The following is a 25,649-nucleotide window of genomic DNA, read 5'->3' on the forward strand; positions in this document are numbered from 1 at the left end:
ACAAATGTACATTTTATTATTCAGGTGCTTTATCAGAATTATGTACAGTACATGTACAGTTAAACTTCTGTGTTGTAAAACACAGCAAAAACAAGGAAATAAAATAATCAAACAATTTAAAAGCATATACAGCCAAACCTACAAAATGTATTAGGAATGAGAACACAAATTGTTTATAAGATACTACTCAGTTTTAATTGAAATCTGCAGTATTGAAACGTACTAACAGATATCTCTCTATGAACCCATTTCAGTATGATCCTGTTCAGTTTACAAATTTTACACCCCAATTATACAAGGATTGATAAATTAATACACCTTTCTGATGGTGTCAATCAAAACTGAGCATTCTCACTTTGAGTGTGAGTGCGTGCGTGTGCGTGCGTGTATACTGGTTCTCATTGGATTGTGAGGGTATCCCTAAAGTTGTGATCAGAGAGTGGTCTTGCCACTATTATAATGTATTTCAATGCCACGTTTGGCCTCAAAACCGGTTTCCAAAATAGAATTTTATTGAATACAGCGATCTCTGTAAACAATTTTACCAAGTTTACAAAACAGTACAAAAATAAACAATTTACCAAATGTGCCCTGGATAAACAAGCTGCAGAAAAATAAAGGACCACATGCAATGAAATGAAACGATATATTTACGGGACCATTTTGGACACGTATCTCCTGGAATGTAATGTGAAAGTAAACATGAAAGAATGTGCAGTGGCATATGAAATGATTGATCTCTACAATTTAGAAAGAATTACATTTGGCACTGTGAAACAGAAAAAAACCCAACAGTTTTAATCAGTACCAAATCCTGACTATTAGTATTTTTAATCAATACCAATGTCCCTGTCATCTAAAAATATATTCCACAAAATAAAATGCACTTTTTCCTCATAGATTTGTACACTATTGTATGTGTCATAGATCATACTTACAGTCTACATCGTACAAATTAAGTCAATCCACTGCATGCAAACGTGTCAGGTAACTCCAAATAAGTTAATTAAAAAAAATATATAGCAACCTTAAATTCCAACATATAAACATCTAAATCTGACGTTTAACGCTCAGGTTAGAATTTCAGTAAGCCCTTTTAACACATAACAGAATCATTTACACACACACGCGCACACGCACGCACACAGTGTGACAGCATTATTGGCACACAAACAAGGTCCTGAGCCAGCAAGGACCGAATGGAGAACGTCTTCAAAGGTTTGCAGCATCATTAGGACGTGAATATGTGACAGTGAACGACTCCATGTGTCAAGTCGTGCTCACCATTAGAATGGACAAATGTGTCTTCTTCTTATTATTATTAACACTGATGGTTGTCTTTTTGAGAACTGTCAAGCAACTGTTGCGGGGTGTATTGAGGTCGCCGCCGCCGACAATTTATTCCGCCTCTTCACAGAGCGTCGCATCATGGATTCGCCACGGCCTCTCAGGAGACTTCCTCCTGAGTTCTGCGGAAACTCAGACGTTTGAAGGAATCCCTGCGGAGGCATACAAGAGGGTAAGAGGTGCATGCATACCGAAATTGAGCATTTCGCCCCACTTCCGATAAAAGTCAGTACAAGCCCGATTATTAGAGGACTCTAAAAGATTATCCTGAAAGATTATCTTGTGGTGTGGGATTGATACATGATTTTTCATCCGACAATCTGAATTTGCTCGAAAAAACGATTGGGGCCATCAATCGTAGATGTTAATGCTGGCAAATCCTTATGTAAGTGGTCAATTATGTTATGAGGTGTGCTGTGCTGGTCATCTTGAGTAGATCACTTATGATAATTGTTAAATGTTTAATGGGTAACATTTATCATGTACACCTCTTACCATCATTCATTGTGTTGCATTATTTTGACATATTTAAAGCCTTATTCTTATACTCTGACAATGTAAAAAGGTCAGTTAACTCTTACTATATGTGTAATGCTTTAATTGACTGTGGAACAGATTTTCAGAAGTTCCGCTAAAATTCCAATTAACATGAAAGTAATATATGTTGATACACTACCATTATGCTGATCCTCCATTTAAATGCATGTCTAATTTAAATGGAATCCCACAATGAAAATGCTAATTTAGGTGTGTTTGCATTCAATATTGTGAGGCAAATATTATGAGAGTTTTAGGACTTCTTTTTGGTGTAATAATGTGAGATAAATCTGTTGAACACATGTTGCTCTAGCTTTGGTGATATATGCTGCTATACAATACACATTTGGTCTCTATGGCTGCAATTACTTGATTATAGGTGAGCTATTGCAATTGGGAAGGTAGTTAGCTTGATTGTCCATGTGCGTCCAAATGATTTAATAAGATGGCAACGGACACTATAAGTTCACCCTTTCGTCATAAGGGTGACTTTCACTGAAGCGAATGACTTTCCCTTCACCTGTTCTCCAGCCGAGGTCTGATGATGGGCTTGTACAGCTCGGGGATCTTCCGCTCCAGCATTGGCCTCAGGCTCTCGCGCAGGCGGTTATAGTTCTTCTTCAGCTCCTGCTGGTACTCCTTTTGGTCCGACGTGATCAAGTGCTTGTTCTTCTCGACTGCCTCCCCACACCTGCAAGGATGAAAAGCGGTGGAATAAAGTGGATCCGGGGCCTTTTATGGTCTTATGGTGCATAAAAGTAAAGTGGTACAGCTCTTTAAAAGATCTATTCGCAGCACGTCTGCATTGTCTCCCAGCACGGTGTCAAAAGCATGGATGATATGCTAGGAGACAGACAAGAACACCAGGAGAGTGCTGCGGTAGGGTGACAACCTGGCACCAGGAGCAGTAGCTACTTCCTTGTGCAATGATGTCGAGAAGGATTGAAGTGTCTCCCAGCAAAAGCATGGATGAGATATGAGGAGACAGGAGAGAAACACAAGAAGGGTTGGCGGGATCTGTAGAAAGGCGACAACCAAACAACTGGACCATTACACCTAATTCTTTGTGCAGCGATGGTGAGAACGTTTATGTCCGTTCTCTCCCAGCAAAGTATCAAGAGTGTTGATGGGATACAAGGAGAAAGACCTCAACAAAGGTGAGTAGGAGGGAGCTTTAGAGGGCGATAAGTAGCAATAGGATCAGCATATGCTTGTTTGCAAAATGATAGCGATAACATTTGAAGTGTCTCCCAGCAAAAGCGTGAATAAGACTCCAAGAGACAGGACAGAAAAAGACATACCCTATGTTATTATTATGCAAAGGATATTTGTTAAAAGTCATCAAAAATTGCAAAACAACAAAACTTCAGTTTGATTTTCCATTTCAAGCATAATTCTGAATTAATCATTGATCCTTCTTTTGTTCTCAATGTAATCAATAACGAGTCCCAATTGCAATATTCCATTCATCTGGTTTGTATTGTATAAGTGTTCCCTTTCCTGAATGAACTTTCAGAAGAGAGGTTCTGCTTGACTCTTGCATATGATGTAATGACCACAAAACTAAGACCAGCATCATCAGTGACTCCAAGCAAACCAATCCGGGGGTAATCCAACCTCATGCTAACTGCAGCCTGCATCCATTTGACACAAATTAACAGTCCTCGGCAAACCAAACAGTCTCAAGAGGGACATGCCTGTTGGATGTTTCCATCCACTAGTATGGAACAACATAATCAGTTGCACGCCAGAAGCCGACACACGGAATTACACGCAGGAAAGAAGAACACCGGTAGATTAAAATAATAATACGGTAAAGCGTCGCAAGCGGGACAGTGAGCAAGTTCAGGAGGTCCGCCCGCGGTCCTCCATGACGACGAAGCGGTCCTCAGGAAATCAGGGAGACGGCCGTGATTACAAACACATGTCACAGTTAATCCCCAAGCTTTGAATGAGGGCGATATGGAAAAGGCATTGGTGTGTAACACTATACACTACAGTAAATAGTCAAGGCAAGGCGCACGGTTGACCAGGGGGAAGGATTTTCCCAGACAAGGTCTGCTGACGTGTGAGCTGGGTGGCTGCCGCGCGAGGAGACAATGACGCTTGCGCTCGGAAACCTTTTTTGGGTTGTGAGACTGGGCTCAAATGAACACTGAATGCCGCTTTTAAAATGTGTATAAAGTGTGTGGGATGAGTACAACTACAGAGGAATCTCGGTCCACGAATTGAATTACATTCCGTTATTCATAAATTCAAATATTCACAAACTGAGGCAATGTTTCCCAGTGAAATTAATATAAGTGTAATTCAATTTATCAGTTTCAGATGCACAACAAAAATATATTATCTTATCTTATTTTTATTGACATGGGTCAAAATAAATACGTTGCAAGATATAAAATGGTGAAAACAAGCATTATTAAGAAGAAATAAAATGGTATGTTCACTGTCGAAGCCTCTTTCCCGTAAAGTACTGTTTACGTAGCTCACGAACACAGCTTGCCCAAAATGTCCGCCACATCAATCATAGCAATGCAATGTAGTTTTTGCGTCGCTTAATTGAGAAAAAGCTGAACTCAGCCTTGTGCACGTTCATGTCAAGAATGTTCACAACTGGAAAACAGCACTTGAAGCAAGGTCATTTTTGAATTCAATTTAATTTTCAATTTTTAATTTTCAATTTAGTACACTGGTTGTGAAACATGCTGGGAGATCCACAGGGAAATCTAAAAAGCCCAAAGTCACTTTTAACTCATTCACTGCCAGTCATTATAGAAAATTTTTACATTTCCAATACTCACGTGATATTACATTCAATAATTATATATAAACCGAATCTACCAAATAACAGAATAGACTCCCTACTTTTTGTCCCGTCCCGTTCTTTTATAATTGACAGCAGAAAAATGTAGGTTTGCCAAAATACAGCCATTTCTCCCATGGACTCTGAAACTGTGTTTATTTCCTATAAAATGGGGCAATGATGTCATCTACCGGTGGTTGGGCATCAGTAAAGTTGTTTCCAAGTTTGATATTTACAGTGGAGCATGCTCAGATTCGCCCCCATTTAGCACCGCTCTAAAAAATACAATTGACAAGTATACTTGTCAAAGGCAGTGAATGAGTTAATATAAATTAAATTAAAAGTGTGCACATTAAATTATTTAATGTTCAATTTAGTGTATAAACCGAAGTTCCAATTTATTTATTTTTTTTAATTTTTTTTTAATAACTTTGGGTGAGAGGCAGGGTACACCCTATACTAGTCGCCATACAATAGCAGGGTGCATTTTAAAGACCACCATTCACACCCACAACCACATATATGGACAATTTAGAGTGCCCAAAAAAGCACCCAAAGAAAACCCATGCAAGTACCAGGAAAACATTCGAACCCCGAACTTCAGCAATGTGAGGCAGATGTGCAAACAAATGGGACACCACGCTGGCTCGTCTTATTGCATGTCATAATTACATTTAAAGCAGAGAAAAAAATAATCAACATAAGCTGATTGGTTCCACGGTTGCCTTATTAGAGAGCAGAGGAAAGCTTAGAATTAATATGACGCGGCGAAAAACTAAACACTCACATTTTCCCTGCTGTCACACAAAGGCCCCATTCCCCGGGATCGAAAATAAGAAGCGTCTCGGAAATTACAGTAAATATTTGCCAACCTGCTTGTAGCAATCAGCGCAGACCGGAATGTGACATGCGAGGGTTTGGAAAATGAAAACCACCTTTTGGAGGCAAAAAGGACTCTTGCCTGACCAGATGAACACACATGCAGTACATGCACACACACACACACACTTTTCTTCCTGCAAAATCATTCCAACAGACGCGTTTCTGTGAGCAGGATGGTTCAAATTATCGTCTTAATTATTCAAAATACAATGAATTCCTTGGGAACAATGACACTTTGAATGGGAAGAAAAATAGCTTGGCGATAACGTGAGGAATAAAAGCTCGCACTATCATGGAGGGGGAATGAAGAACAGCCCCTTGATACAATGGCTCGTGTTCATTTCTATTCATCCTACCTGTTTGTAGTCGAACAATCACCTGTGATTATCAGCCATTTTCTAACTTTCATCATTCAAAAGTCAAGGCAGAAACATTTAGATTGATCGTATACTGTATTCTATCTATGTAAAACTTTTAATAGCATTCATTCCACAGTTTGGGTGTCTTTTGGGGCTAAATGGCCCTAAAATATGCTTGTAAAGTCGCAGGAAACAGCTATTGCCAAATCCCAGTTCCATATATCAGTGGTCGCATTCCTTGCTTTTTCTTTGGCTCTCCTATGACACTTTTTCCAATGGATGAACCTCTATCTTGCAAAGAAGCAGAGCTCAATTCAGCAATCACCTGACAATTAATTTATGATTTTTTTTTATATTCCAAATTGCTGCCGTGCTAAAAGTGAGAAGAAAGAATTATTTTTGAAGTGATACATCTCCAGTGAGAGGCAAACATCTTTGTTATGGTGGGGAGGGGCTAAGTTTAACTGGGGTTGTAAGTGTAATTTCCGGAAAGTCTTCGCTACATGTATATGAATATGTGCACTTCCAAGGCCTTTTTTTGTAAGCTATTTATTTTTATGGGTGACAATGTAAAATGATCTGAAAGGGATACTTGACTCTGTGACCCATTTTTGGCAGTGAAAAATTAATATTTTGTCCTGAATTAATTTGAAAACGTAATTTTTGTTATTTTTTTTATTTTATTTTTTTTTTCACTCACGCAAACTTACATGGTCTCCCAGGCGGAGAAGCGAACCCACGCCAAACAGCACCGAAGGCAAGTGATAGTTCCACTCCTCCACCCGGAGCCCTTAAAACAAATTTTTCCACTTGCTGTTGACTGAAGATGGCATCACGTGTGCTGAGGAAGTAACGACCAATCATGGCTGAGTTTACTGACCAAACCAGAAAACAGGTGAGCCATGATTGGTCGTTACCTACTTCCCTCAGCACAGGTGATGTCATCTTCAGTCAACAGCAAGTGGAAAAATTTCTTTTTAAAGGTATTAATTGTACATGAAAAGTAATGAAGTCATCAAATAAATTATAGACAAATAGTAACTTTTTACTCCTGAAAATGGCTCAATGAGTCAAGTATCCCTTTAAATGACAACGTGTTTGGGATCATAATTTGTTGCAATTTTGCATAGGGCGTCCATTACTCACGCAATTCGTGCAGAGCTTCGTACACTGGAGGTTATGATGGTTATAATAGTTAAGGTTTATTTTTTTATGTTTTCCAGTGGTTATGTTTTTTAAGCGAAAGAATGCCTAAATAAAATGTTCAAAATGTGTAAGGTACAATGGATTAAAGTTTTTTTTTGTTTTTTTTAAATCCAGTAAGGAAAATTTTGCGAAGTACAATTCAGTTGTATTTAACTATATTAGTTCAACATATTTTCATTCAATCTTTTATAATTAACTGTTGGTACCAATAATCGACCAATAAAATAATATGAAATACACCCTCTATGTGTTTTTTGTTGAACACTACCCACTACAGATATTTTAATCACAATCACTTTACATGAAAAGCAAGTATTTTTTGAGGCGTTACTTCAAGAACCACTGACATACAGCATTGTCTGTACTGTTAATAAATGATTATGATGCAGTAAAAAACCTTGAAGCATTTCAACAGAATGGTACATGGATCCATTCTTGCACTGCTTTGATTCAGCATGTCGCTCAGTAGGTCGATCACGGTTTCGCTGACGGCAGCTTACCTCATAATAAACTCCTTGAAACACAGCCGCAGTTTATTGTGGTGACGGAAGAGCTTGGGGTCTGCCGGGATCTCATTCAGGAAGACCTGGGCCACTTCCAGCGGGCCCTACAACAAGGAGAGGAGGAGCACAAACACACAGGAGTCAAGGTTCAAGAAAGTGAAAGCAAAAACAAAACCACAGGAAGGAAAAAGGAGCTTAAGAGAGGAAGCGTTAGCAATGTCGGCAGGTACCAACAAAGGAGGGATGAGAGATGGCTTCCTGTTATCACTCCCCCCCGCCATAGCAGTGATTCTCTAATGCCGGGACCCAAAAGTGGGTCAGCCAAGTCAAAGTCAAGTAAAAAATACAATCAAAAAGGAATTACTGCGTATCTGATGGTGAGGTGTAAACATTACAAGGTTTTTAGAATGTGTATTTTTCTACAATGTGAATAAAAAGGGACATAAACCCTGATGTCATTAAATGTAGTTCATTTGCAGACTTTTATCATTTTAACATGCACCTATTATGTTGCTCCTCAGTTCTCTGCGGTCTCAAAATACGTACATAATTTTATATTTTATCATTCAACACAATTTTCCCAAAAATATAATTACAGATAATTTTAAAGAAAGGCCTATATATCTCAATAAAGAATTTTCCCTAAAATTGCATGAAATTAATGGCAATTTACTATACTTCTAATTTGTAGTTCCTGATCGTAAAACGATCACAAGAGGAAATGCTGTCGCGAGTACCAATACCTGAAAATAAGACTGGTATTAGCATCGATACGGTACCTGCTATCAGTACTCACCCATCCCTAACAGGAATAACGTCATTTAATTGTTTTTAGAAAAAACATGTAATGTAAGATTAAACTGACGTTCATGAGAAAAAGACATTTTAACAAGTGAATTTTAAAATTCTCGCCCACAAAAGCCATGCATCCGTCTGAGCCAAGAATTTGATTGGATTTTTCAGTGTTTTGCTAATGAGCTCTGAAGTCGGCAGATGTGCTTTTGTGTATTTATGTTTATAAATCCCAATTTGATGGCTACCTTTGAAAAATGTGGACAATTTGTGTGTTAATGTGTTAATGTTCCAACAAAATATGGGTCTCAAGATGAGATCCACAGTCGAGAACCCCTGCCCTAAAATCTTAGCATTTTGCTTTTAGTATGAGCCACAGTTATCCCGACACATATTTGTCGTGGAAACACAGCACGCTCGCACAGCGCCTGCTACATGACAGGAGCAGCTAAACAGCTCTGATTAGCATCCAAAAAAAAGCTTCTTTCATGTACAGCGGACCCAAACAGAAGGAAAACCGAGGCCTCCCGTGCTGATTACACCGGAGACATGGATGTTTACGGAGCTGCTGCGCGTTACGCAGCCATCGGATCCTGAGTGACGAGACCTGTCAGATTAGACGTTCGGAGATAAAACACGGGAGCGTCATCTTGACATCCAGCACGCCGGCAGGACCTGGAAGCAATCACATCAAAGCGAGCTCTGGTTCGGGCGGGGCGCGCACGACACATGAAAGGGAGGGCGGCCATGAATTGACATTTTAACTCAATGTTGGAGGGAGGAGGTAGGCGAGGGGGGATTTAGGTTATGGATGCGGCGAAGACTTTGATCATCTCCCACCTGCAATATGCCACTACAATGCTAATTGTAAATGTGATAAGTTAAATGGAGCTAATTTATGCCGGTCTGTTTAAGACAAACCCTGACACATTTAGAGGGAGCACACAGGGGACAAAGGGGCGACAGACGGGCATTTGGGGGTTAATATGACATACTCGTGAAAAATAGTCAACTTTTTGTGGCAGCTAGATTTATGAGACAGCCTTTCAGGGGTCACATCAAAAGCACTTTACGAGGACTTTGAAGATGGGTTACTATTTTTAAAATTCAAACGAATATGTGGCAAAAAAAAAAAAAGTGCTGCAAGGTTTCAACGAATGAATATTTTAATAATTGATTATTGTGTTGATTATTTTGTCAATTAATCAGGTTAAAAATATTGTAATTTCCATCAATATATTAAAAAAAGGTTGTTCGTCTTTGTGTGCCCTCCGATTAGCTGGCAACCAGTTCAGGGTGTACCCCGCCTATTTTTATTGACAGTGCAGAAAATGCACAAAATTTATATATTTTTTATAGTGCTGATTAACTCTGCTTTAACTCTGCAGTTAACTGCGGTAAAATGCAGAGTTAAAGCTTTAACTCAAGAGTTAATTTAAAGCTTTAACTTTGAAAGCACTCATTTTTTAAGGACTTGGTTACTTGTTTGGCCCATAACATGACATAAAATGGGCAAAAATGTCGATCATTGATTTTCAAAGTAAAAGCATTTTGTAAATGTCTTATTTTAATTCAACAGAATGTTAATCACTCTTGACTTGACATGATAGGCGGTGTTGAAAATAGATGGATGGACAACGATACTTTCGTACGTCGATACGTCTACTTTCAGAGAGGACTAAAGAAATCTGACAATATCTACTCTCAAGAGGCTGAAATTCTGAGGATTTGGACAATTTTAGGTCTCTAAACGATTAATTTGATTATTGAAAATAAGTTGATTAATTTGATAATTATTGGCTTTTGATTAATAGTTGCAACTCTAAATCATAGCCTAGGTAGTGATGTAACGATAATGGAACATCGTGATAACGCAATATTAAAGGGATTACACCACGGTATTGTAAGCCCTTCCAAAAGTTCCAAAACTGTAGGGATATAATGATTAAAACTTACCTTTGATGATTGACCATGGCAATGGAATTGTTGATGAAATATTAGGTGTTTTGCTGGTTAGTTTTGTAACGTTGAAGTAAAACGCAGAAGTAAAGACCCCGCCTCTCCCCGTGTAATTGCCGCGCCCTCGGCGAGCCGACTACAGTATGCTGTTGTAGCTCTGTGTTTGAGCACTCCTCTGAGTACACCACGCAACCTGACGCAAGCCAATTCTTCAATGAACATTTGAAACAAAACAGCTCCTTGCCGCAAGAAATCGTGGAGGAGGAGGGAAGGAAAGAGAAGAAGGGAGAGGAAAAAAATTAACCTGTGCTGGTCTCGAACCGGGGACTTGCTGCTTACAGAGCAAACACACTAACCATTACATTACTCATTCAGTTAGGCTCAATAGGGCAGTTTTACTTGTAGTTTACACAAGTGTCAACCAGAAGGATTTTAAGACATTAAGTCATTGCACTTTGGCATTGTAAATGTGAAGGATAATTGATTGCTTTGAATTCATTTGGACAGGATATTTACTGATAAAGGCTACTTTTGTCACTATCCCATGTAGGTCTCAGAGAAAGTGGGTGTGTGTTTAGTCCGCAGAGGCGGTGCGGTGGTCTTATGATGTCATAAAGTGAGCACTCGCTCGTTTTCTCAGGTTGGGAGGGGCTGGTGCTTGGAGAGCAGAATGACCTAGAATTTCTCATAGAGGAAAACACCACTTCCGTCATGTTTTTGTTGAAGAACTAGCATTTTTACACAGCTAAAAGCTCCAAAAAGTTGATTTCTCATGTAGCTGTCCCTTTAAAATTGCCACAATATTATGAGAGTGTGCACACTCGTGTTACCTGGTTAACAGTGGCTCCAACAGAACCTTGCAGTAACATCTGTAACATAATAGCATCAGGTTGCTCTCTGTGCGTGGCCACCGCCAGCTCCTTGGTTTTCTTCTGCATGTCCTCTATGGCCACCTCGATAGGAGTCAGGTCAAACTGGAGGAAGAAAATATAACGTTAATGGCAACCTACAAATATGGGCAGTGTTTGGCTCACTACCTCCTCCTTCTGGATGACATTGATGCGCGTCTTGACATATGGAAAGGCGTGCATTGTGGTGAGGATGGTCTTCCTCTTGTACTGCTCGTTGAGCTCGCCCCGCGGACGCCCGCTCTTGGTGAAGGGCGTGGTGTACATGAAGCGCCGCAGGTTGAAGTTCTTCTCAAAGTTGGTCAGCCGGTCTTTCATTTCATAGTCGTCAAAGTAGGGCTCCACGTATGTAACCTGTATGTAGGCCTGCACAGCATCACACGGTCACTCACTGGACACTATATTAGGTACACCTGCACATTTGAATGCAGGTCTGGGTAAATTTGTGGGTTGAAAGGGAAAATTTAATTTTGAAAAATGGGCAGATGGGCCACATTATTTGTTGATGAATTAAGAAAAAAAAAAAGGAACAAAAAACAGATATGCAAAATATTTAAAATAATTTAAAAAAAATCACTCTAATGATGTTATTTAATAATATGATAATAATTTAACCATAATTAATCAACCAATTATTTAATAAAATTAATAAATAAATGCTACATATCTCTGAAAATTGTTTTAATTTCACATATTTTTAAATGAATTGATAAAGATAAATACAAGTGCTAAAATGAATTTTAATTAACTAACTTTAGTGGGGAAACAGCTAAACTAACAAATATTACAGTAATCTTGAGAGTAAAAATGCGCAGTTGGCCAGATTAAAAACAGCGCAAGACATACTTTCCCTAGCCCTCACTTAAAATTATGTAATTCAAAAGCCGTATGTTTATTTTTTTGTGGTCTAAAAATCTTTTAATTACATGAAAGAGTCAAAATGTTATAAAGTAGCTTTCAGTGTGATGCAGTGAATTTCCACAACTCCAATAATAAAGTTAAAAAAAAAATTTATGCAAAAAAAGAATAGTTAAATGAGTGTCTAAAGCCGGCGCACCCAAAGTTATGTAATGGTCTGTGTGTGAGAAAAATAAATCAAATCAATCTGATTAATTTGTTGAACAACCCTCACGGTACAATGCATTACATATCATCAATTATTTCTAGATACACTGCAGTAATCCGTCATCGGTGATTTAATGGAAGATTTTATTTTTTTTTGTATTGTATTCCATTCTCCGCAGTTAGTTATTGGCACATCTGGCTCACTGTTTAGAGGTCCTGGGTTCAAATCTGTGTGGCGTTTGGATGTTTTTCCTGCGTTTGTGTGTGTTTTCTACGGGCACTTTGACTTCCTCTCACATTCCCCAAAAATATAATTGTACATTTGTTTTATGGTTAAGTTGGGAAAGACCGCTATAATTAATTACCGGTAATCACAACTATCCTTTGAGTGACAGCGTGTGTCTTACCTTGTTGGGGTTAAGTTGTTTTCTGTCCACAGGCGTCGAGTCTTTGATCATCACCAGGACATTCTCTCCGAAACACTGACTGTAAAAATTCTGGCAGCCAGAGAAACACGTACATATTACATGGCAGCGTATCATTATTTATAATTACACAGATGTCATCCCCGTGGAAATTAAATATCACTTAAAGCGTATTTGTTTGCTAATGTAATGCAGCAACTCTATCTGCATGGTGCCTTTGAGGCACCAACTAAAGTGACGCATTAACATGATTTTGAGCATGTAAATGAAGGATGTCTAAAGTCTAGCTATTTGCGGCCTGCTGCATTTTTTTTTACATTTTTTTTATTTTTTATATTTGTATTAAATCCAAATCCAAACAGCCTTGTCTAGCTGTTCTTTTTCTATTTGCATATTTCATAACCACAAGATGAAATCTGGACATCCCTGATGTACATTAGACAGAACATACTCCGTCTCTTTCTCACCTCCAACCGCTGCGATATCTCTGGCAGGTGCGTGATGGCCGGCTCCTTGTAAATGAATTCCCGCTCATCAAGATCGCCAAACTTCACGCCGTAAAAACCCACCCGGAAGTACGTGCCAAACATCCTCTTGTGGCCCTGCAGGGACATACATCTCCATGATGACATTTTCCACAGTAGGACATTACCGAGTTATTTTTATTTCTTATTAGTGTCATAAAGGCCTGTTTATGGGCCATTTATGACTTCCTCCAGTCAGTAATTCTCAGGTCATTTAAAAGAAACAGATGCGGTTAATGGGTAAAATACTAAATAATACAACACCATATTATCTGGGGACAGAGAAAGAGATATGATTAGATTAAATTTCTTTTAACTACCTTCATGCTGCTGTTTGTACTTTGTTTCTTGTTGGTTGTATGTATAATTTTCATCCTAGTGTAAATACAAAATAAGAGTGGTGGCCACACAAAATTGACACTTTGAGGCCAATTTGTACATTTTCATTTAGGAGTGCCACCTGTTTAGACAATGGCAGTGTATTGAGTTATTTTTGAAAGGACAATAAATCGTAGCAAAATTGTAGCAAAAAGTTATTTCTTCAGTGTTGTCCCATGGAAATATTTCCAAAAATGTGAGGGGTGCACTCGCTTTTGTAATATACTGTACTGTGTTTGTTTACTATAGTTGTAGTTATTACCTTCTGAATGATATTATCAAAGGCTCTCTGCAGTTTGTCGTGAGTGGACGCCAGCTTCTTGAAGTCTCGATGAGCCTCCAGGATGGGGATGATGACCTTGTAGACTTCGTTAACAGCCTCGTACAGACCCCCCTTGATAAGACAAAAAGCGGCGCTGTTGGTTACCATGGCGACATAGAACACGCCGCCATTACACAGTAAGTGACAAATGGATGAAAAACAATGGCACGGTTTGCTCATTACGTTGCTGAAGAGCTCGGCGGCTTGCTCCAGCAAGCCCACGAGGCCGCTCTCGGTGAAGTAGCGGCCCGAGCACACGCCGTCCTCGTCGGGGGACAGGATGTCGTCCGACACTGCCGACTCCTCCAGCACGTTGGAGGAGATGCTCTGAGGGGGGGGGAAATCCATGGGTCCAATCAATCACTTAGTCCTCTTAATCAAATTAGCGGTCACGTGGCTGGATTGAAAACGGGGAGCAGGAAATGGAACTAATGTGATGACCCTCCAATCAATGACCTGTTGACTGCTGGAGGTCAGGATGTGTTGGGCGCACACACCTTGCTGCTACGTGTGTGGCTGTATGTGAGTGTGTGTGTGTGTGTGTGTGCGTCTGTCTGTGTGTGCATGTTACAACTTATCAATATCACATTCAGCACAACATTACATTTACTTTTCATACTTGTACCATGGAAGTTATTTTGTCACGGGCATGAATTTGGGCATTTGGTTATTAGTTAAAACTTCTGATCAGCATTTTTCATATTCATTTTGTACATATTACAATATTGAGGATATTTTATAAGCTTTTATTTCTTTTTAAGTATATAGATTATAAATAGAAAAACTTTAAAAAATAAAATTGTTGTAAGTACAGTTCTGCAGAGGAGCTAATTTGTGTTCGCTATGATGGGTCTAATGCAGAGGTCAAATTTTGTCTATGTGTGTCTACATGACAAAAAACGTGACTTCATCTTTCAGATAACTTTGGTCTGAATCTATAAATTGAACATGTTCATTAAAAAAAAACTTAACTGTCAAAATTTGGGTTATATTATTATTACATGCGTGATTAATCTATACAAAACTATCATCATCATCAGTACTATTGGATTAGTCGTTATATAAAACACATTATGCGACAAGCTGAAAGTCAAGACAACATTACATTATATTATTATTACTGCTGTTAATAAATTTGAAAAAAATAAAAACCTGGTATGTGTATTTAAATTGCAGCTCTCCCTACTGGACACACAACCAAATTAGAGGATCCTCCATTGAGAGACGTGGGATGTGGGTGTCTTATTCTCCCAACCCATGTCGCTCATGTATAATATGATGTAATCTGATGTCTACCTGGAAGGTGACGCTGCCAACAGGAAGGTAATTGTGATCCTCCAGCATGCTGAGGTACTCCGCCACCAGGGCGGCGGCGTGCACCAGACACATAGCCGACTCAGTGTAGCATTTCCTATTGTTGTGCTTCTCCGCCATGTTCTGCAGCCACGTCAGACGCAGGTCGGGAGACGTCTGGTAGCCTTTTGCTATCCTGTGGGACGGACGAGGAGGGAGGATGTCACTGCTATTGAGTTATTACTCAATATTATCAAAGTCTTTCATTACAAAAGGCAATAATCTTCTTGAGAGGGACAAAATATTACAAACAGCTGTCAGTATCACGCAGTGCACTACAAGCACCATAGCAAACTATTTTAGTTGACTTACTATGCTAGCTGACTTTGGGTGAGAGGCGAGGTTTACACAATATAGACAAAAATAGCATCCACCTTGCCTGGTTGGCGTTTGTGTGTGAGAGTCTGGGCAAGAGCTGTGGCCGACAGAAGCTCTGTCTTGTTGTGTTGTACGTTTCACTGTTCTCAATAAATTGCTGAATTTTACCACTTGCGCATTACGGATTTCTGTGATTGACAAGTTCATGCCTTGCCAAGTGTGACCCAATTTGGGTTGCTTGGCTGATTTATTTATTTATTTATTTTTTTGCTTTGACTTGCGAGCAAAAATAAGATAAAAGTGCTAGATAGAGGCAGCAAACTCTGCAAAAGCACCATCAGTTTGGCAGACTAAACATCAAACAACCACATTTTTTTCTTATTATTTTAATGCTCAATTACAATACAAAGAAATAGCATCAATACAATAACCCTGTTTATTATACTGTGCCCCCTGTCGGCCAAGGCACACATATCAGCAATTGTACAGAATCTGTTCTTCAAGAGCTGTGGTAAATAGAACCCTGTGTTGCCTTTCAAACATTAGAAGAACAACAATTCTAATGATGGTCTTTAGACATTTTTCACAGTATTTATAAGAAAACCAAAATATGGAAATTACTCTCATAAAAGGAATCCATGTATGCAGTGCATTTAAATGGAATGAAGGCCTTTTCAAAGCCTTTGATTCATTTTCTTTTTAACGTTAATAGATGCATCTGGAGGCCAAATGTTGTGTACCCTACAGATCAACAAGTGTGGTGAGCTCGCAGGGGTGAATTTAGGTGAAAAGCGTGTACACGCTTAGGGTGAATGAGACCGAAAATAGCGCCATGCCTAATAAATGACACATGTAACACGACACATGGAGCGCGCATATGGTCCTTTGGTCTCCTCTGGACCCACTGTTTGCATTTGCATGTAAACAAAAGCGGCTCAGAGGGGAGCCAAAGTGCTAGCACATGGTTGCCATAGTGAGGGAGGCAAACAGAGGCAAAACAAGCCCCAGATAAAGATAGAGTGGATGGCGGGGTGGCAGGAAAGTGTGGAAGGTACCTGTACATGAGGTCCATGAGCATCTCGGGATCCTCCTGGAACTCTCGCATCTTCACTGTGTCCGACAAGATGCTGTTGAGGTTTCTCAGGAGCTCGTCCACCTGGAGAAGGAATTGGGGCTGAACAATTAATTAAATTCAAATATCACAATATTTCTATTATTACATCCCTGCCCCTGGATATAATCATGGTTCATAAGCTGATGTGATTGCGTTTCGGACCCAAACACATCATGAACATCATGAGATACCTGCATGGGCAACTGCGTGTTCTGCATCTCGGCGTCCTCCTCAGCGTAGGCCAGGATTGTGCGCAGGGAGCGTCTCAGGTGCTCCTCCTGGAAGTCGGAGGACTTGCCCACCAGGGAGGCCAGCGACATGGTGACTTGCATCTTCACTCTGGAGAAGTTCTGCTCCAGACACACACGCACAAAAGGACCACCATGAACTTTTGCTTGAACAAAATGCAACCGGAGCTTCATGGCCTATTGACTTTCACATTTGACTCTCGTTAACACATCTTTGACTATTCAATATTGGAGCCACACTTTCTAAACAACCCTCCAAGTGCAAATCATGTGCATTGAATTAATTAGATTAGATTTCTTGCAAAAGATGCATCAGTTTAGTTTTATGGTAAGAGAAGCATTAATGTAACAATTTATAATATTTATTTGAGCATTATCATTATTTTCATCATTATTATTTTTATCATTATTGTCATTATTATCATAATTATCATTAGTAGTAGTAGTAGCAGCACCAGCAGATTTGTGGTCGTTGTAACAGTATCAATTGTTAGAATTTATTCAAATTTTTGCCTGTTTAAACTTTTTTATATATATATATATATATATATATATATATATATATATATATATATATATATATATATATATATATATATATATAAATTAAATTAAATTGGCAAATAAATCAAATTGAATTATTTTATGGATTAGTAATGCATTTACTGTATTTTTTCCCAATTGAATAATTTATAAAGCATACATACTACTTAAATTATTAATGAAATAATATAGTTAGCCTAATAACAGAAATACCTCAATTTAATAATCTTAAATAACTTAAATAAATATATTTTTAAAATATTGATATTAATTTTGATTATCATTTATTCAAAATGTGTCCGCTTCAGTCACTACTTTTAAATCAATTAAACTATAGAAGCAAATGGAAAAAAAATACAATAATAACAACAACAACAACAACAACAACAATAATAATAATAATAATAATAATAATAATAATAATAATAATAATAATAATTCATTATAAAAATATAGAATTTTGTCATTTTAAATACTTTTTCCCCTGTTTTTTTGTTTTTTCTTTTATTTATATATTCAACATATTTTTTTCCCTCCTGACTCAAACATCCTTTGATTCCATTTTAGCTATCCTCGGGAGAAAATTGAGCCAAAACATTGGTCGATAGAATGTATTTGATATACATTTTAATCTTTTATTCCTTCCATGTAGCAGTTTAAACTGTAAATTTATGGTTGAACTTGATGACCACATTGTATTCCACCTCCAATTGCATACAGTATGTTTGAATGCGTGTACTGTATGATGTATGGATGCTAGGAGAAACAAAATTATGTTTGTTATTGTGGTTTTTGTTTACAGGTACACGGCATCACCCTGAGAGCAGTTCAAATTATTTTGTCCAACTACCATAGCTAAATTTGTCAATTACCCGTCACGCCCTCGCCAAGAAAACAAAAATGACGTCGAAAATGTGGCGTACAAATTGAATCAGCGCCCAAACGCATCACGCCGATATTGAATCAGGAAGGCCCAGTAGCTTGATTATGTTGCATCCTCTGCTTGCTGTTGTTACTCCGTTCATTCTTCACACTACCTGTCAGTGACAAGCTGCCACATGTGCATGCTCAGGTTGAGAGTGTGTGCGTGTGTGGGGGTGTGTGTGTGCTGAGCGCCATCTATCTCCGACATGAGCGGCAAAGCGGGAAATGATCCCCCATTAGCAGAGACATAATCACCCATGGATCATCTCTACGGCCCCATTCTGTTCAACTGAGCATGGAGCCGCGGCCTAACCACCCATCACTGCCCCCTAATGCACTTGATGTGTGTGCGCGCGTGCGTGTGGTCAAAAACTGGGCCTATATAATAAGATTTGTCTCATCACTCGACGTCTCCTTTTCCTTCCGAGCTTTTTTTTTTTTATAAGCGTCTGAAGCACAAATGTCAGCTTGTGTATTTTTCTGCGTGAGCATGATGTTGGGAAGGAAATTCTATTTGAGTGAGTCACATCGCCGCTAAGCTAATTCCCAACGCTGCATCCTCTGCATAAACAAATACATGCTGAGGTGTGTGTGTGCGCGTGCGTGCATGTTCCAGAGGTTGGTCTCTGACTTTCATTACAGTGCGCACGCTGTAAACACAGGAAATATCAAAGGCGCACGCAAAATGAACAATGGCACACTAGCTCATTTTCTTTTAAACACAAACTTGCCAAAGCACAACATTTGGTACTTTAGATACCCACCACTCGCATATGTTGGAACTATGCACCAAGCTAAAGTGGTACCTTAACTTCCGAACGCCCAAATTTAGGATTTTCGCTTTCTATTGCGAGCAAAAATTGGACTTGGAAATGATAATCAGGCACGCTGCCACTAGATGGCGGCAGCGAACATCACATCTGGACACCATCAGTTCACGTGGTCACTTTTATGCTCGCTTTTGTGCAGGTATTTTGCCAAACTTCTTTTTTTCTAGTCATGGGTCTAAAAATGTGACTACTGAGACGAACAAGTTATGACGTGTGATGTGTACATGTCAACTTTGCGGAGCAATACAGGTGTATACAATATGTATGAATACTAAAGCAGAAAGAGTTTTAACTCTTTTACTGCCACACGTTATCCAAAAAACCGCAGTGCCAGCCGATTTCGAGCATTTTAACTCACCTTTCAAGGCAATCAGAAATTTGTGTGCTGTGGGTACCACATGAAAGATCGCGTCCCATTCTTTAACTAGAAAAAAAATGTTTCTACCTTATTCTGTTCTTTCGTAATCACCATTTGAAAATAGGTAACTTGAGTGACAATCAAGCGAAAATAGAAAGATGAGAAAACAAGCTTTTTGTGAAAATATACATTTTGTGCACAACAGTGACTTTGACACTAATTTTTTTTTGTTTAGTGACGCTCTGAATTAGATTTAATGTAACAAAGGCTTTGATCATTCACATCCTCCTTAAAAACTATTCTATTTCATCAAATTGCTCATGTTTCATTATAATTTGATAACAGCTTGAGCCCATTGAAAACAGATACAATGCTGCCATCTGCTGGCCATAGGTAGTGGGTGCTTTTGATTCCACAACCCATTGACCAGGCAGCGCTGCACTTAGACTTGCACTGCCCATTGGTTTAAAAAAAACAAAAAAAAACGTAGTTGACATCAATTAACGTTTATGGCGGCATACATTGTGGTTTTTAGAAATCGTTGTTAAACGTTTTGGGCAGTAGAGGAGTTAATAAAGGCTACGATATGAAAAGTTTAAGAACACTAGCGAGTGAACCAAAAAATGAAATGACTGGCAAAACTTTTGGCCGTGGCTGTCCACACTGGAAAGAGGGTAATAAAAATTAGGCTTTTCCCCAAAAAATAAAGTCTTTTTTCCTTTTTTTATTTTATTTTTAAGAAGTCTTTCTTTAGGGAAAAAAAATAAGTATCATAAAAAAAGTTTTATTTTTGTGTCATTGGAGGAGAACAAATTGGTATTTTTGGAGAGAAAAAGTCACAGCGAAACTGTATATTTTGGGTGGGGGATAAAAATCCTAATCTCCAATAAATGTGTCTCTCAAAGACATTTTTAAAAGCAAAAATATTTTACGTACTGTAATAACATCTCATGAGAATGCAATTGTATTTTTCCATGGACATATCTTGTAATCTTCCATGAAGTATTTTTTTTTCCAAGAAAAAAAAATAAACAAACTAATTTTCTGACATTTAAGCACAGTGTGACTGTTCATACTACGCACAATGCTAAAGTGGCTTACAATGAAAAAAATTAGAATCTACATGAATAAAACCTTTGTCTTGTTATTTGATGAACACTTAGGCCTTCTACGCTACTAAATCTAATGTTGATTATGATGCTGGTATTAAACAGTGCTAAACATTTTTTAATGTGGAACTTGTTGTAAAAAATATTGACAACCACAGATTTAGCTTCATTTTCCTGATAGACATTAACTGACTATTGACTCATAAAAACATCTCCCTGACAATGTCAATCAAAAGTAAAAATGGATCTCATTACACGGCACAGCAATGTTGTGACCAGCGAGTGTATCTACATTTCAATACGCACACACACAGTCAGCCGGTGTGTGTCATTATTTAAAGAGGGGTAAGTGTGGGGGAGGCAGACAGTGACACATCTCTCTGCTCTCTATTCACCCGCACATCCTTCACCAGAAACTTTTTTTCCCCCCACCGTTCGCCCAGAATAGAAACGGGAACGACATGAAAGCGGGATAAAACGTGCATGTGCATGTGTGACTCAGAAGCGCACGTATCATGAGCCAACGGACGCTCTTACGTGCACTTCAATTCAATTCCTTCAGGTTAGATAAAGACTGAAAGGTTCACCCGACATTTGCTTTGGTCTGTGGCAGCGCCGGTGGTCTGGATAACCTTGAGTGAGTGATCATGGGATGTTGACGTGTGCGGGCTTACACTGGCATTGCTGTAGCTGTATCTCATGATGAGGTAGAGGGTAGCGCACGCCTGACTCCGGTTCTCGTCCAGCGGGCTGCTGCAGTACTGGAGCACCTTCTGGCACAGGTCCGCACACTGCTCGGCCTCTTCTTCGAAGAGAAGCTCGCCAAACTGCAACGGAAGCAATTGATGATGATTGTATTGCTGGATTGTTGTCTGTTAAGAAATTCAGCTCGTTATTATTAAGTACCATTGGAATCATGAGGTGATATAGTGGCAATAACCAGAAAAACAATTCTGTTATTATTATACAGAGGACATATAATACTAATTCATAACAATATCATTCATAACCGTGTGTGGTACCTTGACAATAAGCGCCCTGAGTGTGCTGAAGGTGTGTGAGAGGAAGGTGGTGCTCTGGTTGCAGGTGAGAGAGTGGAGTAGCACCTTCAACACACCACCCACCACACTGTCCTTGCAGTCCACCAGTGGCACCGCCTGCATGGAAGACACAAGTAAAATGAAATAATATTCGTCCAGATGTCCACATAAGTGGAAGATTAAGTACGGTACTTACACTGGGACAATATAGCCAATGGTGTTCAATAAACAAAACTTAACTCAGAAAGAGCAGAAGTTCACTATGACTATTATGTTACGTTGGGTAATTAATTGTGAAAGCAATTACTACAATATAAATGTAGCATCTTATGCTGCATTCATGACTGGTGGCTAAGATGGCAAAAAGTTCTAATACAGAACAAATTTATATATCTAAAAAAATAATAATAATAATAATAATAAAAAAAAGAAAGAAAGATCCTACACAAAACCAACAAATTAACACATAATATGAGTTGCAGTTGTCCTGAGAGTTGGATATCTTCTTCAAAGTGTTTCATTCTTAATTCTATATACAGTGTGTCTCTTTACAATAAAACAATATATACATTACAAAGGCAGTTTTTGAGATATCTTAACCAGATTTGTTCTATTTTAATCAGTGTTTATTTATTTATTTATTTATTTATTTATTTTTTAAGTTTTAGTTTTTAAGATTTTGTGTTTCAGATACCGTGTTGATGGGTGAGAAACCGATGTTGAGGCTACCCTACACCAAACATGGCAAGAAATTTGGGTACCGTGTTGTCTTGTTTTTGTTAAAAACACCTATTAAAATCAAATAAATCTAGTTAAAACATCTCAACAACTGCCTTTGTAATAAATACCTGTATTTTTATTTATTTATTTTTTTACCCCATATCCAATTGTATTTTACCACTGTTTTATTTGTCCTGTCACATGACCTTGAGTGGCTTGAAAGGCACCTTAAAAATTCCCCAGATCAACTTCCCATGGAAATTCACCAGAAATTTCCCAATCATTTGCAATTCTTAGAACCTCACAACACGTCCTAACTTTGCCATTCTTTTGCCCGGGAATGAAGCATTAAACACAGCTGATCGTGTATGGTTTTGTTTTTTCTTCTCCAAAGTGCTTTGACCAATAAAGTGTACAAAGACTCATTTCAAGCTGACATTGCCAAGTCTTGCATGTGTGTGTGGGCAGTTTATTTATACACGTGAATGCATCCAATTCAAAGTGCTTGGAAAAAAAATCTGTAATCGGAAGATGCCTGTGAATATTCAGGTCATTGTATGCTGAAGGCACTGAATAAATCGCAACCTGAAAAGTCCAGTTCCGAGCAATTCAATGCCCTGAGAACTGTCACAGGAACATTCATATTCAAACAAATGATTGCCATAACAAGGCCTTCTTCACTTAGAGGAGTGTTCATCCTGACCTGTACGATGGTTTCCAGCAAGTCCAAAACGATGAGGTTGGCCTCTGTGGCCAAGTTTCCGCTGATCAGGGCCTCCTGGTCCAACTCCGCCTTGGTCCTGGTGCAAGGTAGGATGACGATTTGAAAAGGTAGTGTACTGTATGTATGGAGAAGTGAAACTAACGTACTTATCATGCCTGTCGTTCGTCTGTCTCCACTGGGTGAGATCTTTCCTCCAGCGCAGGTTTTCTCTTTGACCAATGGTTCTGTCCATTCCTGACAAACACGCAAATAAAAACTTCAGAAAGAAAACACTGTCAAAATACCTGTGCCAGCCATCCGAGCATCAGAGAAGTCAATTAATTAGCCATGCCTGAGTTTCTACCACATTTCGTTTTGAATCAATTTACCGTTGAAATATAAATTATGTTTACATTCTCTCCGGCTTCAAAGCAATTTATCTCACATAACATCTTTTTTTGCCTGACACTTCACAGATTTAAAACTACGGTGGTAGTGAAGGCGAAAATCTCTGCCTTGGTCACATAGCGTCTAAGCGATGTTAACTAGAGGTGTAAGGGGAAATCACTTTTGAATACTTTTGAATGTCATTTAATCTACAAAAACACATTTCAAATTTTATTGAAATGGTACAGTGAGATTTATTAGCCATTTTGACATGTCAGTGGCTGTTATGAACACATGAGATCAATAAGGTCTAAAATTGATAAGAACGTGCTCCCTGGCGGGCGGAGTCCCTCAAAGTGCGCGTTACCTCCGACTCGCTTCATCATCTCCCCGCGGGCTCCCATCCCCCTCAGCAGGGCTTCTTCCAGCTGGAGCTTCGCCTGCTGGGATTTCTGTAAAGCTTGTGTGCTCACTTTATCGCTGCTCTGGTGAGCCTACACAAGTACAAATACACGCGTATAATGAGGAGTTATTGACCAACAACAGACTCCATAATGCCGAGCAAACTGACCCGGTACTCAAAACAGGACACGCAGATAGTGAGGAGCTCCAACAGCTTGTTGAGCTGCGAGGGGGGCATGTCCACAGTCCAGCGCTGGATAAGACCCCGGTCGGCGTTCTTCATCACCCACAGGAAGCACACCAGCAGATGGCGGCTGGTGTCCGCCGCCAGGGTGGCTACCGACTTTCCCTGCTAGGACAAAAAGGACAGAAGACACAGGTAAAAGCTCATTTGAAACTTGAAAGAACCACTGGAAATGAGCACAAAACATCCCCTGGATGTCCTCATGTATTCTAACAAAAAAGTGGATGAGATTTCAAATAGATTATTCTTCCTCCCAATTTTACACTACCTTAAATGTAAACTATATGACCGTATAAGTAAAAAAACAACAACAATATATGTATATAAAACAAAACTCAACTCAACTCAAGTTTATTTATATAGCGCTTTCAAACAGCCTGAATAATCTATCCATCCATCTATCCATGCTTACCCTGCTTGGGATCATTCAAAAGCAGCAGTTGAATAAAAATAAAGCATACCAAAAAATAAAAAAAAAATAAAACAATAAAAATGTTGACATCTTATCCAGTTTATGGTCACGGGTCAAGTAATAATAATAATAATAATAATAATAATAATAATAATAATAATAATTAAACAAAAATATTTTCAACCACCTATTCTGTTCAGGGCCATGGGACAACTGTAGTTTAACAGTAGAATCACAATTCACAAAAAAAAATAATAATAAAATAATACAAAAGTAAAAATTAAAATTAAAGTGTCACTTTAGTAAAAGCAAAAAAAAAAACAAAAAAAAAAGTCTAAATAAAAATATAAAGGGAGTGACTTATACATTATCCGTGATCTAAAAATAAAACAAATAAAATACAAATCATTCAAATACTTTTCAAAAATTAAACTAAAAATACTAATAAAAACATTTTTCAACCACTTATTTTGTTCAGTCATGAGTCAACTGCAGCTTAGAAATAAAAATGAAAATTTAAAGTAAAATAAAAGTTAAAAACAAATAAATCATCCATCCATCCATCCATTTTCTTGACCGCTTATTCCTCACAAGGGTCGCGGGGGGTGCTGACGCCTATCTCAGCTGGCTCTGGGCAGTAGGCGGGGGACACCCTGGACTGGTTGCCAGCCAATCACAGGGCACACAGAGACGAACAACCATCCACGCACACAAGCTCACCTAGGGACAATTCGGAGCACCCAATTAACCTGCCATGCATGTCTTTGGAATGTGGGAGGAGACCGGAGTACCCGGAGAAGACCCACGCGGGTTCGGGGAGAACATGCAAACTCCACCCAGGAAGGCCGGAGCCTGGACTCGAACCGGAGTCCTCAGAACTGGGAGGCGGACGTGCTAACCACTCGATAACCGTGCCGTAGCACAAATAAAT

At 38.8% G+C, this 25,649-nt stretch overlaps 1 protein-coding gene across 1 annotated transcript in view; it reads right to left on the minus strand.

The window, feature by feature from the left end:
• Window positions 1-490: 490 nt before the first annotated feature.
• The window catches only part of dock8 (dedicator of cytokinesis 8), a 66,469-nt gene continuing 41,310 nt past the window's right edge, over window positions 491-25,649 (minus strand). Inside the window, exons 31-48 of the mRNA XM_077520522.1 lie at window positions 24,232-24,414; window positions 24,028-24,154; window positions 23,441-23,528; window positions 23,274-23,370; window positions 21,833-21,967; window positions 21,485-21,637; window positions 16,990-17,148; window positions 16,740-16,840; window positions 15,310-15,502; window positions 14,197-14,340; window positions 13,954-14,085; window positions 13,257-13,391; window positions 12,772-12,861; window positions 11,429-11,665; window positions 11,222-11,365; window positions 7,638-7,744; window positions 2,405-2,575; window positions 491-1,499 (exon numbers count right to left, since the gene is read on the minus strand). Coding sequence (XP_077376648.1) covers window positions 1,448-1,499; window positions 2,405-2,575; window positions 7,638-7,744; window positions 11,222-11,365; window positions 11,429-11,665; window positions 12,772-12,861; window positions 13,257-13,391; window positions 13,954-14,085; window positions 14,197-14,340; window positions 15,310-15,502; window positions 16,740-16,840; window positions 16,990-17,148; window positions 21,485-21,637; window positions 21,833-21,967; window positions 23,274-23,370; window positions 23,441-23,528; window positions 24,028-24,154; window positions 24,232-24,414 — 2,448 coding nt within the window. The 3' untranslated portion in view covers window positions 491-1,447. The remainder of the gene's footprint in view (window positions 1,500-2,404; window positions 2,576-7,637; window positions 7,745-11,221; window positions 11,366-11,428; window positions 11,666-12,771; window positions 12,862-13,256; window positions 13,392-13,953; window positions 14,086-14,196; window positions 14,341-15,309; window positions 15,503-16,739; window positions 16,841-16,989; window positions 17,149-21,484; window positions 21,638-21,832; window positions 21,968-23,273; window positions 23,371-23,440; window positions 23,529-24,027; window positions 24,155-24,231; window positions 24,415-25,649) is intronic.

The sequence above is a fragment of the Festucalex cinctus genome, chromosome 5 (genome assembly GCF_051991245.1).
Source record: "Festucalex cinctus isolate MCC-2025b chromosome 5, RoL_Fcin_1.0, whole genome shotgun sequence".
In the NCBI taxonomy this organism is placed as follows: domain Eukaryota; kingdom Metazoa; phylum Chordata; class Actinopteri; order Syngnathiformes; family Syngnathidae; genus Festucalex; species Festucalex cinctus.